General features: G+C 46.3%; 1 protein-coding gene across 1 annotated transcript in view; it reads right to left on the bottom strand.

The window, feature by feature from the left end:
- Window positions 1–12757, bottom strand: part of LOC120025541 (colorectal mutant cancer protein-like) — a 123653-nt gene that overhangs the window by 40092 nt on the left and 70804 nt on the right. The window contains exons 7-8 of the mRNA XM_038970103.1: window positions 10923–11086; window positions 5337–5543 (exon numbers count right to left, since the gene is read on the bottom strand). Of these exons, the coding sequence (XP_038826031.1) occupies window positions 5337–5543; window positions 10923–11086 (371 nt within the window). The remainder of the gene's footprint in view (window positions 1–5336; window positions 5544–10922; window positions 11087–12757) is intronic.

The following is a 12757-nucleotide window of genomic DNA, read 5'->3' as shown; positions in this document are numbered from 1 at the left end:
CATATTGCCTACCTTGTAAGTTGTTGGGGATTGGGTAAGGGTAAAGTCAAGAGAGACAAGGGGGGGAAAGAGAGAGTTGGAAAGAAATGAGTTGAAGGCACACGTTGGGAGGTTGAAGTCACCAAGTACAAAGAGCGGTGAGCCATCATCAGGAAATGAGCTTATCAAGTTGTCAAGCACACTGAGGAACTCTCCAAGGGCACCTGGAGGGCAATAGATGACAATAATGTTAAGCTTGAGTGGACAAGTGACAGCATGAAATTCAAATGAGGAGATGGGGTGATCAATGTCTCCGTCAGGGCCAAAAAGCAAGGGACTGAAGGGCAGCATAGGCTGAGATGAACTCGGCGTTCTTGACCAAAGATCGGCAGTTCCAAACGCTGCCAGAGATCAGGAATTCCACATGAGTTGTGCGCGCAGGCTACACTAAACTAGAAGGGTTGCAGCCAAGGGGTGGGGAGCGTCTGTGAAGCCTACAGGGAGAGATGCAAACATGTATAGAAAACACACACACACACAGTTGATAAAGCTACAAAAGAGCAAAATGAGATAATCTATAAATAACTAGGTAAGATACTCAATTGAGAGAGTGGTGTGGAGCATTCCTCTCTTTCCTTCCTCGAACAACTCGGTAGAACCGTCTTTGTTTCGGCAACGGTCTTTGTTTTGTGACAAAACCACCACAACCGCCGCTTACAGCCGCAGCTGGGAAACCAAGGGAGACTTAGTTACCGTCAATATTACTCGCCAACTTGCAATCATTGGACAATAAACTAGACGAGGTACGATCACGAATATCCTACCAACGGGACATCAAAAACTGTAATATCCTATGTTTCACGGAATCATGGCTGAATGATGACATGGATATTCAGCTAGCGGGATACACGCTGCACCGGCAAGATAGAACAGCACACTCCAGTAAGACGGGGACGGGGACGGGGATCTGTGCATATTTGTAAACAACAGCTGGTGGCCCGTTCCTGTAGGTTCATGCTCTACAACATTCGCAGAGTACGACCCTGCCTCACACAGGAAGCGGCGCAGGTCCTAATCCAGGCACTTGTCATCTCCCGTCTGGATTACTGCAACTCGCTGTTGGCTGGGCTCCCTGCCTGTGCCATTAAACCCCTACAACTCATCCAGAACGCCGCAGCCCGTCTGGTGTTCAACCTTCCCAAGTTCTCTCACGTCACCCCGCTCCTCCGCTCTCTCCACTGGCTTCCAGTTGAAGCTCGCATCCGCTACAAGACCATGGTGCTTGCCTACGGAGCTGTGAGGGGAACGGCACCTCCGTACCTTCAGGCTCTGATCAGGCTCTACACCCAAACAAGGGCACTGCGTTCATCCACCTCTGGCCTGCTCGCCTCCCTACCTCTGAGGAAGTACAGTTCCCGCTCAGCCCAGTCAAAACTGTTCGCTGCTCTGGCACCCCAATGGTGGAACAAACTCCCTCACGACGCCAGGTCAGCGGAGTCAATCACCACCTTCCGGAGACACCTGAAACCCCACCTCTTTAAGGAATACCTAGGATAGGATAAAGTAATCCTTCTAACCCCCCCCCCCCCCTTAAAAGATTTAGATGCACTATTGTAAAGTGGTTGTTCCACTGGATATCATAAGGTGAATGCACCAATTTGTAAGTCGCTCTGGATAAGAGCGTCTGCTAAATGACTTAAATGTAAATGTAAATGTAGATTTTGCTCGCCTGAAGTAGAGTATATTGTGAAAAATTGCAGGCCTCACCACTTGCCTAAAGAGTTCTCAGCTATACTTTTTGTGGCTGTTTATTTACCACCACAATCAGATGCGGGCACTAAGACCGCACTCAGTCAGCTGTATAAGGAAATAAGCAAACAGGAAACCACTCACCCAGAGGCGGCGCTCCTAGTGGCCGGAGACTTTAATGCAGGGAAACTTAAATCAGTTCTACCACATCTCTATCAACATGTTAAATGTGCAACCAGAGGGAAAACAATTCTAGATCACCTGTACTCCACACACAGAAAGCTCTCCATTTGGTAAATCCGACCACAACTGGAACATGTTTCGGAATTCTTCTGATGACATTGAGGAATACACCACATCAGTCACTGGCTTTATCAATAAGTGCATTGAGGACGTCGTCCCCACACTGGCTGTACGTACATACCCCAACCAGAAGCCATGGATTACAGGCAACATTCGTACTGAGCTAAAGGGTAGAGCTGCCGCTTTCAAGGTGCGGGACTCTAACCCGGAAGCTTACAAGAAATCCCGCTATGCCCTGTGACGAACCATCAAAACAGGCAAACCGTCAATACAGGGCTAAGATTGAATCATACTGCACCGGCTCCGACGCTCGTCGGATGTGGCAGGGCTCGCAAACTATTACAGACTACAAAGGAAAGCACAGACGCGAGCTGCCCAGTGACATGAGCCTACCAGACGAGCTAAATCGTCTGTAGCCATGAAGTGCTTTGAAAGGCTGGTAATGGCTCACATCAACACCATTATCCCAGAAAACCTAGACCCACCCCAATTTGCATACCGCCCAAACAGATCCACAGATGATGCAATCTCTATTGCACTCCACACTGCCTTTTCCCACCTGGACAAAAGGAACACCTATGCGAGAATGCTATTCATTGACTACAGCTCAGCGTTCAACACCATAGTACCCTCAAAGCTCTAAGCTAAGGAACCTGGGACTAAACACCTCCCTCTGCAACTGGATCCTGGACTTCCTGACGGGTCGCCCCCAGGTGGTGAGGGTATGTAGCAACACATCTGCCACACTGATCCTCAACACTGGAGCTCCCCAGGGGTGCGTGCTCAGTCCCCTCCTGTACTCCCTGTTCACCCACGACTGCATAGCCAGGCACGAGTCCAACACCATCATTAAGTTTGCAGACAACACAACAGTGGTAGGCCTGATCACCGACAACGACGAGACAGCCTATAGGGAGGTCAGAGACCTGACCGGGTGGTGCCAGAATAACAACCTATCCCTCAACGTAACCAAGACCAAGGAGATGATTGTGGACTACAGGAAAAGGAGCACCGAGCACGTCCCCATTCTCATCGACGGGGCTGTAGTGGAGCAGGTTGAGAGCTTCAAATTCCTTGGCGTCCACATCACCAACAAACTGGAATGGTCCAAACACACCAAGACAGTCGTGAAGAGGGCACGACAAAGCCTATTCCCCCTCAGGAAACTAAAAAGATTTGGCATGGGTCCTGAGATCCTCAAAAGGTTCTACAACTGCAACATTGAGAGCATCCTGACCGGTTGCATCACTGCCTGGTACGGCAATTGCTCGGCCTCTGACCGCAAGGCACTTCAGAGGGTAGTGCGTACGGCCCAATACATCACTGGGGCAAAGCTGCCTGCCATCCAGGACCTCTACACCAGGCGGTGTCAGAGGAAGGCCCTAAGAATTGTGAAAGATCCCAGCCACCCCAGTCATAGACTGTTCTCTCTACTACCGCATGGCAAGCAGTACCGGAGTGCCAAGTCTAGGACAAAAAGGCTTCTCAACAGTTTTTACCCCCAAGCAATAAGACTTCTGAACAGGTAACCAATGGTTACCCGGACTATTTGCATTGTGTGCCCCCCCTTACCCCTCTTTTACGCTGCAGCTACTCTCTGTTTATCTTATATGCATAGTCACTTTAACCATACATCCATGTACATACTACCTCAATTGGCCCGACCAACCAGTGCTCCCGCACATTGGCTAACTGGGCTATCTGCATTGTGTCCCACCTCCCGCCAACCCCTCCTTTTACGCTACTGCTACTCTCTGTTCATCATATATGCATAGTCACTTTAACCATATCTACATGTACATACTACCTCAATAAGCCTGACTAACCGGTGTCTGTATATAGCCTTGCTACTCTTATTTTCAAATGTATTTTTACTGTTGTTTTATTTCTTTACATACCCACACACACACACACACCTTTTTTCGCACGTGAGAAATAAACGTTGATTTGATTTGATTAATTGCTTAGCAGAGGTGGAAAGCACACCTTCCTGTACTAACTGCTGACTGCCTAGGACTCCCCCTCCAATACAGCCACTGATTACCAAAACACGTCACAAATTGCCCTGCATCTTGATCCTGGTTGATGTGTCAACAACTATCTGCAAATTGTGAGCAGTCAGCAGTACACACACCAAGTAGGTCACTGGGAAGACAGGCAGCACTTAAAGTTGATGGCCCTAGATAGCAAGAATACAGTACTAGACCACAACAGATAAAGACAAAAAAATGATACTTATCACTCTGCCAAGACACCAACCATGATAAAGGGTTAAACATAGGTTTTAAATCAACTCGTTAATTGTATTGAATATAGCCATGATCCCCCTTATATCTTAAAGTAATGACATGAAAAACATGTGCCGAATATTTTCAATGACTTATCAACAGCTGTAACAAGTTGTCCAGTGTAGGAAATCCTCACTGGTACCCTAGTTTCTAGAAAGACCCAATTGCATTACCGCCTTAACCAGCTTCAGCAAGCCTTAGGAGGACACCAGATTTGATTATGTGTCTAAAAGTGCTCTACGTATTAATTCGGAGGCCCGTCCTAACCGGGGAACCATTGTTTGGTTCAGACAGCAGATCTCAGTTTGCAGCTGGAGAATTCAAAGGGTTCATTCTTGTAGAAATGTGGATAAATACATGTGTCTGACCACTCCTGCCCAGTAATGTCTTCTTCTCCTTCAGACGTCCCTGAATAAAGATGTTGTAATTAGAGACGGTATGCGCGCGTGTCAGTGCAGTGGCCTAGCGACAACGCATCAGAGATCATGTTTATATTCCAACCCCCGGCCGCTCTCCGCAGATCATTCAATCCAATAATGGAAATGGTGGACCATAATTACATTTTAGAGCCTCTTTGCAGAGATTTCTTTGATTCAGTCTTATTCAGGTCTTAGTTCTCTGCCTCGAACAGGTTCACACTAGGACACATTTACTGGAGATTTGGCAACAGGCTCAAGTTCACGCCACTATTTTGGCAGCTAATAAAAACACGAAACATAGAAAGAAAACTGAGAAACATGCATTGCTAATTTGATCCCCTTTTTTTTTCCCCTTCCACCTCACTAGATACTAGGTACTATGTATCACTATGTATTTTCTGTTATGGGCTAGAGGCAATCAAAATGTTATTAAACCTGCCTTAGTAATAAGCAACATTGCATCCCAGTTTATCAGCCACCAACACAGTCACATATAAAGGTTTTATAGGTACACAGCTCTATTGTGAGTCGCTCCAGACAAAATGACCAACTGAAAAAATATATAAAAATATATATAAACGGGACACAGCTGACTGACCCGTCGTCTCAGGCGGTCGCGTTCCTCCCGGATGGCGTTCATGGTGGCCTTGGTGCGGTTCAGGTCCTCCTCCTTGGAGCACAGCATGGCTGTCAAGCTCTCGTTCTCTTCCCTCAGGCCTGCCAGCTCCTTCTCCCAGCGCACCCGCTCCTCCGACAGGCTGGGGTAGAAGTCCCGGCCCAGGGCCCCTTCGATCTCCTCCACCGTCTGGGGAAAGGCACACCTTTTTACAGTGCAGTATGTATAGTGTTGAGATTGCGATTACATGGTCACAATTCTAGTAACCAAATGTGAATGACTCTGGTTTCTCTGGGACTCAATGAAAATGGCATCAAAAAGAAGAACCTTTTGGTACCTTGAAGTAGCCCCAAGAAAGAGAAGAAAATTATGAGAAAAATGTAAACAAAGAACAGAGACAAAACAAACGTGAGACAGACAAAACAAGAATACAAACACGTCAGGCACATACATTTTCACACAGGATTTTCCCCTGTCAGTTCACCAATTTCATGTTCATAATTTGTGGGTAGTGTAGCCCTACACCACGTGTCTCAATTTACACGAGTAGAACAAGCATCCTAGACTATGATGTATGTACATGTGTCTTTTTCCTATTTTTATCCAGTGGAACAAACCCCTGATCTCCCAAAGTGCCCATATGTCAGAGTGTATAACTGTATGTGTGTGCGCATGTGTGTGCGTGAGGGCGTGTGAGATATGGCAGAGGGATGGAGTCTATGACCATGTCTGCCTCTACAGATCCTCATCTCTGGTGAGTGATTCATAGGTGTGTAGTGGGCTTAGAGACAGGCCTGAGTCCTGCCTTCATCTGTCCTCCACCATGGAGCGTCAATCTCTCTTATCCCTCCATCCAGCTAGTCCTCTCATCCCTCCATCTCCCTCTCAGCTGACACACACATAGCCAGAGAGACAGAGAGACAGAGATAGACAGACAGAAATAGACAGACAGAGAGACAGAGAGACACAAAAACAGAGAGAGAGAGATAGAGGGAATATGAGGATGAGGAAGGGAACGAGAATGAAATCCCAAGTCTCATTGACTGTTGTAGATCCCAGTCCAGCCCAGCACTCAATCTCCCAAATCTAAGTCTTAACCTAAGCATGGTTAAGATAAGCCCCAGTGATACTGAGATGGGTGGTACTGTATAGAATAGTCTCTATTTCTGTGGCCTAGTATTGGCTTGAACTTATACATTGTTTACAGTAGTACACAATTTCAAGGTTGATATACACTGCTCAAAAAAATTAAGGGAACACTTAAACAACACAATGTAACTCCAAGTCAATCACACTTCTGTGAAATCAAACTGTCCACTTAGGAAGCAACACTGATTGACAATAAATTTCACATGCTGTTGTGCAAATGGAATAGACAAAAGGTGGAAATTATAGGCAATTAGCAAGACACCCCCAATAAAGGAGTGGTTCTGCAGGTGGTGACCACAGACCACTTCTCAGTTCCTATGCTTCCTGGCTGATGTTTTGGTCACTTTTGAATGCTGGCGGTGCTTTCACTCTAGTGGTAGCATGAGACGGAGTCTACAACCCACACAAGTGACTCAGGTAGTGCAGCTCATCCAGGATGGCACATCAATGCGAGCTGTGTCAAGAAGGTTTGCTGTGTCTGTCAGCGTAGTGTCCAGAGCATGGAGGCGCTACCAGGAGACAGGCCAGTACATCAGGAGACGTGGAGGAGGCCGTAGGAGGGCAACAACCCAGCAGCAGGACCGCTACCTCCGCCTTTGTGCAAGGAGGAGCACTGCCAGAGCCCTGCAAAATGACCTCCAGCGGGCCACAAATGTGCATGTGTCAGCATATGGTCTCACAAGGGGTCTGAGGATCTCATCTCGGTACCTAATGGCAGTCAGGCTACCTCTGGCGAGCACATGGAGGGCTGTGCGGCCCCACAAAGAAATGCCACCCCACACCATGACTGACCCACCGCCAAACCGGTCATGCTAGAGGATGTTGCAGGCAGCAGAACGTTCTCCACGGCGTCTCCAGACTCTGTCACGTCTGTCACATGTGCTCAGTGAACCTGCTTTCATCTGTGAAGAGCACAGGGCGCCAGTGGTGAATTTGCCAATCTTGGTGTTCTCTGGCAAATGCCAAACGTCCTGCACGGTGTTGGGCTGTAAGCACAACCCCCACCTGTGGACGTCGGGCCCTCATACCACCCTCATGGAGTCTGTTTCTGACCGTTTGAGCAGACACATGCACATTTGTGGCCTGCTGGAGGTCATTTTGCAGGGCTCTGGCAGTGCTCCTCCTTGCACAAAGGCGGAGGTAGCAGCCCTGCTGCTGGGTTGTTGCCCTCCTACGGCCTCCTCCACGTCTCCTGATGTACTGGCATGTCTCCTGGTAGCGCCTCCATGCTCTGGACACTACGCTGACAGACACAGCAAACCTTCTTGCCACAGCTCGCATTGATGTGCCATCCTGGATGAGCTGCACTACCTGAGCCACTTGTGTGGGTTGTAGACTCCGTCTCATGCTACCACTAGAGTGAAAGCACCGCCAGCATTCAAAAGTGACCAAAACATCAGCCAGGAAGCATAGGAACTGAGAAGTGGTCTGTGGTCACCACCTGCAGAACCACTCCTTTATTGGGGGTGTCTTGCAAATTGCCTATAATTTCCACCTTTTGTCTATTCCATTTGCACAACAGCATGTGAAATTTATTGTCAATCAGTGTTGCTTCCTAAGTAGACAGTTTGATTTCACAGAAGTGTGATTGACTTGGAGTTACATTGTGTTGTTTAAGTGTTCCCTTAATTTTTTTGAGCAGTGTATTTCTAAACGAAGAACATCTGAAATCTGTAACATATTTGAAAATGCACTGAAATACCCCCAATTAGCAGAGTGTGGTCCAATATGTCCTGAATTCACTCTGATAAATAATTTTAATCTCTCAAACACTTTACATATGTATTTTACACTCTCTTGTTAAACTTCAGACTTCATGGTAGCGGATTCTGGTGGGTTTATGGCGGATTCTGGTGGGTTCATGGTGTCTATGGGCTCTATATCATATAAAGTACATCGCCTTTCCCTCTGTATGAGGTATGGATCGGCTTTATCAACCGCATCAAAACTGTTTTAGAAGCCCAACTACCACTATGGAACATGGAGTAACTTAACCTTGTCTGTGCCAAATGAACACCCAATATCTATTAATAGGCTTAGTACATGGTAATAGTACATTTGTCACATGGTAAAACCCATCCCTAGACCCTTGGCTGACTCTCCTCGCAAATCTGAAAGGACTGGATAGGTCGTTGTAGGAAAAATGGTATCCGATCCACCTCTCATACTCATTGGACAATAATTGTTTCTATCAAATTACATACATTCCGTTATTTTAGATATGTTTTTGTGAGGGAGACACCATTAGGACAACTCAGTCTAGAGACGACTCCAGGGATCGGTTTGGGATTAAGCCTCAACTGGAAATGTGAAGGCGTCCATTTTTCTTCCCACAAAATGTAATTGGATTAGGATTAAGTGAGGTCAGATTCATAATGGCAAAAGCCAGCTCGATATCCTCTCTTTCAAGCCCAAGGAGAAAGCTCTTGTCCTCATCCTAATCGATTAGCACTGGTTGTGTCCACTGTGACCAGCCAACAAAAGGGAGAGAAATTAAATACAAGAACAGTGTTCAATGACTTCTTTCACATCACGATTTAGGATTTTGGATTCAGTTTTGGAATCACGAACTGAATTTGATAGCCAAGTTTAATTTGTTTGTTAGAAAATGTAGATACACTACATGGCCAAAAGTATGTGGACACCTGCTCATGGAACATCTCATTCCAAAATCATGGGCATTAATATGGAGTTGGTACCCTCTTTGCTGCTATAACAGTCTCCACTCTTCTTGGAAGGCTTTCCACTAGATGTTGGAACATTGCTGCAGGGACTTGCTTCCATTCAGCCACAAGAACATTAGTGAGGTCGGGCACGGATGTTGCGCAATTAGGCCTGGCTCACAGTCGACATTCCAATTCCTCCCAAAGGTGTTCCACGGGGTTGAGGTCAGGGCTATGTGCAGGCCAGTCAAGTTCTTCCACACCGGTCTCAAAAAAACATTTCTGTATGGACTTCGCTTTGTGCACGGGGGCATTGTCATGCTGATACAGGAAAAAGACCTTCCCGAAACTGTTGCCACAAAGTTGGAAGCTCAGAATAGTCTAGAATGTAATTGTATGCTATAGCGAACAGTTATTGTGCTGACGCGTTGCAACCGAGGACAGACGATTTTTATACGATACGCGCTTCAGCACTCAACGGTCCCATTCTGTGAGCTTGTGTGGCCTACCACTTCGCAGCTGAGCCGTTGTTGCTCCTATACATTTCCACTTCACAATAACAGCACACTGGGGCAGTTTTACAATAACACACTGGGGCAGTTTTAGCAGGGCAGAAATTTGACGAACTGACTTGTTGGAAATGTGGCATCCTACTGTATGACGGTGCCACGTTGAAAGTCACAGCTCTTCTGTATGGGCCATTCTACTGCCAATGTTTGACTATGGAGATTGCAGGGCTGTGCGCTCAATTTTATACACCTGTCAGCAACAGTTGTAGCTGAAATAGCCAAATCTGCTAATTTGAAGGGGTGTCCACATACTTTTAGTTTGTTTAGCTATCTATCCTCTATTGCTGCTCTGACACAATAGTTTGTGACGGAGGTCGATTCAGGCTGATAAAAATAAAGCCAAGTAAATCCATTCTCCCACATTACAGTGGGCTGTGACTGTCACTAAAGGAATGCCAGTGGTGGTGATTGTCTGTCAAGCCTTTAGTAGTCTTAACACCAAGGACATATTTCCATTGTGCCATCAGCTCATATTCAGTGAAATCACTAGGTGTATGAGGAAAGGAGCTCCCTTCAGTCTAGCGCTTGCTCTCTCTACGTCCTTCACTCTGCCTCTCTCACCCCCCCCCCCATCTCTCCCTCATCTTTCAGTGTGTGTGTGTGTGTGTTGTATAATAATTTTGCGAGGAAACCAATAGCTAGCAGACTGAATTCCTCTCAGGACTGCTGGCACTCACATCGCTGCGAAGACGACAACTAGGCAGACAGGGTTCCATTACCAGAGCTGAGGCATCACCGTGGGGACCACCATCATGCCCCCATCAGTCAGACATTAGGCTGACATCAGTCTGACTCACACAGGCCCCGGCCCCCAGGCTGAAACAGGCGGTTGGTTACTGCTGGGTCCAACCCAGGGTCACCCCAGGACCCCTACTGACTGATTACTGGAAGTGGCTCAGGTTTTCCAGCAGGACAGTTCAACATTATATGACAGTGTGTGTTATTATAACTCATCTCACTCTCTTTTATTTACAGTATCTGTGAATGCATTTGATAGGAGAGGTTTGCACACCAGTATTGGGTTCACCTATATTCATCTATCCTGCATGTTGTTTTTTTCTCACTCTGTCCACTCTTTATCATCCTTTACTGTTAACTCCCAATTAATTGTGTTTATAATGAGGAAGGAAATGGACTTTCTAGAACGGGTCTCAGTCTTCGCCGCAAGTCATTTCCTGGTGTCTTACCTTGATGGCGAGGTCACAGTGTTCGCTGGCGGTGGTCAGCTGCTCTATCTGGCGGTCCACCTCGGCCACAGACAGGCTGCATGTGCTCTTCTTTCTCCCACACAGAACGCTCTCCAGCCCCGTCAGAACCCGCTGCAGTTCCGAGTTCAGGTCACTGCAGTTGTCTACACGGAGAAAACACAGGGCCGGGGTCAGATTTAACTGGTCTAGGAACAGATCAATGTTTACAAGCCTGATGTAATGTCAGGAAAACAGAGTTGAGGTCACTGCAGTAGTCTACAGCGAGGAAGCCCAGGGCCGCAGTCAAATAAACTGATCTGGTATCAGATGACTGAATGCCAGTGTGCCTGATACAGGGAGAAATAATAGGGCTAGAGCCAGATACACAGACCTAGGAGAAAATACTTAAAATCTCAATGTGCAAAGAACAACACAACTACTGTAGTCTGCATGAGCAAGGTGACCTTGTTAGCATAGCAGCATAGTGATGATGTATTGTGTACTAGTCGGCAGGTAGCCTAGTGGTTAGAGCATTGGACTGGTAACCGAAAGCTTGAAAGATCGAATCCCCGAGCTGACAAGGTAAAAATCTGTCGTTCTGCCCCTAAACAAGGCAGTTAACCCACTGTTCTTAGGCCGTCATTGAAAATAAGAATTTGTCCTTAACTGACTTTCCTAGTTTAATAAAATAAATAAAAAACTAGTGACATACTAATAACCGGCCATATGCTTAATGGTTTAACTGAATGCCAGAGGCTGACTGGAGGAATGCTGCAGGCTAGTAAAACACTAATTAAACCACATCACACACATCTTCTGTTTAGAGACAATAACACATAACTATCTGAGAGAAAGACAACAGTGATGAAGATACAAGCAGGACCATTCTTTTTTATGATATATTATGACAATATTGTCATTCCGTACATTTACCCACAGTGACCTACAGTTAAGACCTGCGGGAATCAAACCCACAACCCTGGGGTTGCAAGACAAGCAACTAGCCCCAACCAAAGCTTCATCATCACTTTCAGAGCTTCCGTTCCCTATTCACTATTCACTCTGTCAACTTCTTATCTCCAGAGGTAATCAAATGAGCTCATCGGAAACTCATTTCAATTAGCATATTAATACAATCCCTGCAAAGCAGCAAAGACATGCATGTCGATGGTTAGCATCTGCTTCTATATTGCATCCAAAATAATAATGAAGATGATGATGATGATTATTATTATTGTCCAAGACCAAACAGAGCTTGTGTACATTGTGTGGGAAATTAAAATGTGGAGAGTGGCAGATGTATTTCCCCAAGTGCCCCCCTTAAGTGCAGATTCTGCCAACAATGCAAATGCAATTAGCACAGTGCGAAGGAACGTGAAGATGAACAAAACTTGAATTTGTTTCCTAAACAATTTCCTGACTGGTGAAATCCTGTTCGTGTGGTGATAAGATTGCCGCGGCTACAGCCAGGGATGAAGGACTGCGAATATTGAAAAATGTTTTTCTTCTAGCGCTCTGCTAAACGTTGAGGATGATGAATAAGAGAAACCAATGAAGCTCTTTACCATTGACAAGTGATTGCTGGGTGCTCTCAGCACCACTGATAGAGGGTAGTATTAATAGCGTCTTGAAGGAACTGCCGTGCAGTGCAGTGTTGTTTGGGAAAAATGGTTCTGTTACAGACCCAACAGTGTGTTTGTGCACTCCCCCACAATGGAAAATTGATTTAGCAGAGTGCTGAATCAATTTTCCATTGTGGGAGAGTGCACAAACACACACATGCACACACTCACTCTGTCAGAGACACACATGTACACACACACATAACTGCTCCT

The sequence above is a fragment of the Salvelinus namaycush genome, chromosome 31, assembly GCF_016432855.1.
Source record: "Salvelinus namaycush isolate Seneca chromosome 31, SaNama_1.0, whole genome shotgun sequence".
Taxonomy (NCBI): Eukaryota; Metazoa; Chordata; class Actinopteri; order Salmoniformes; family Salmonidae; genus Salvelinus; species Salvelinus namaycush.
This window is presented reverse-complemented; position numbering and strand designations above follow the sequence as displayed.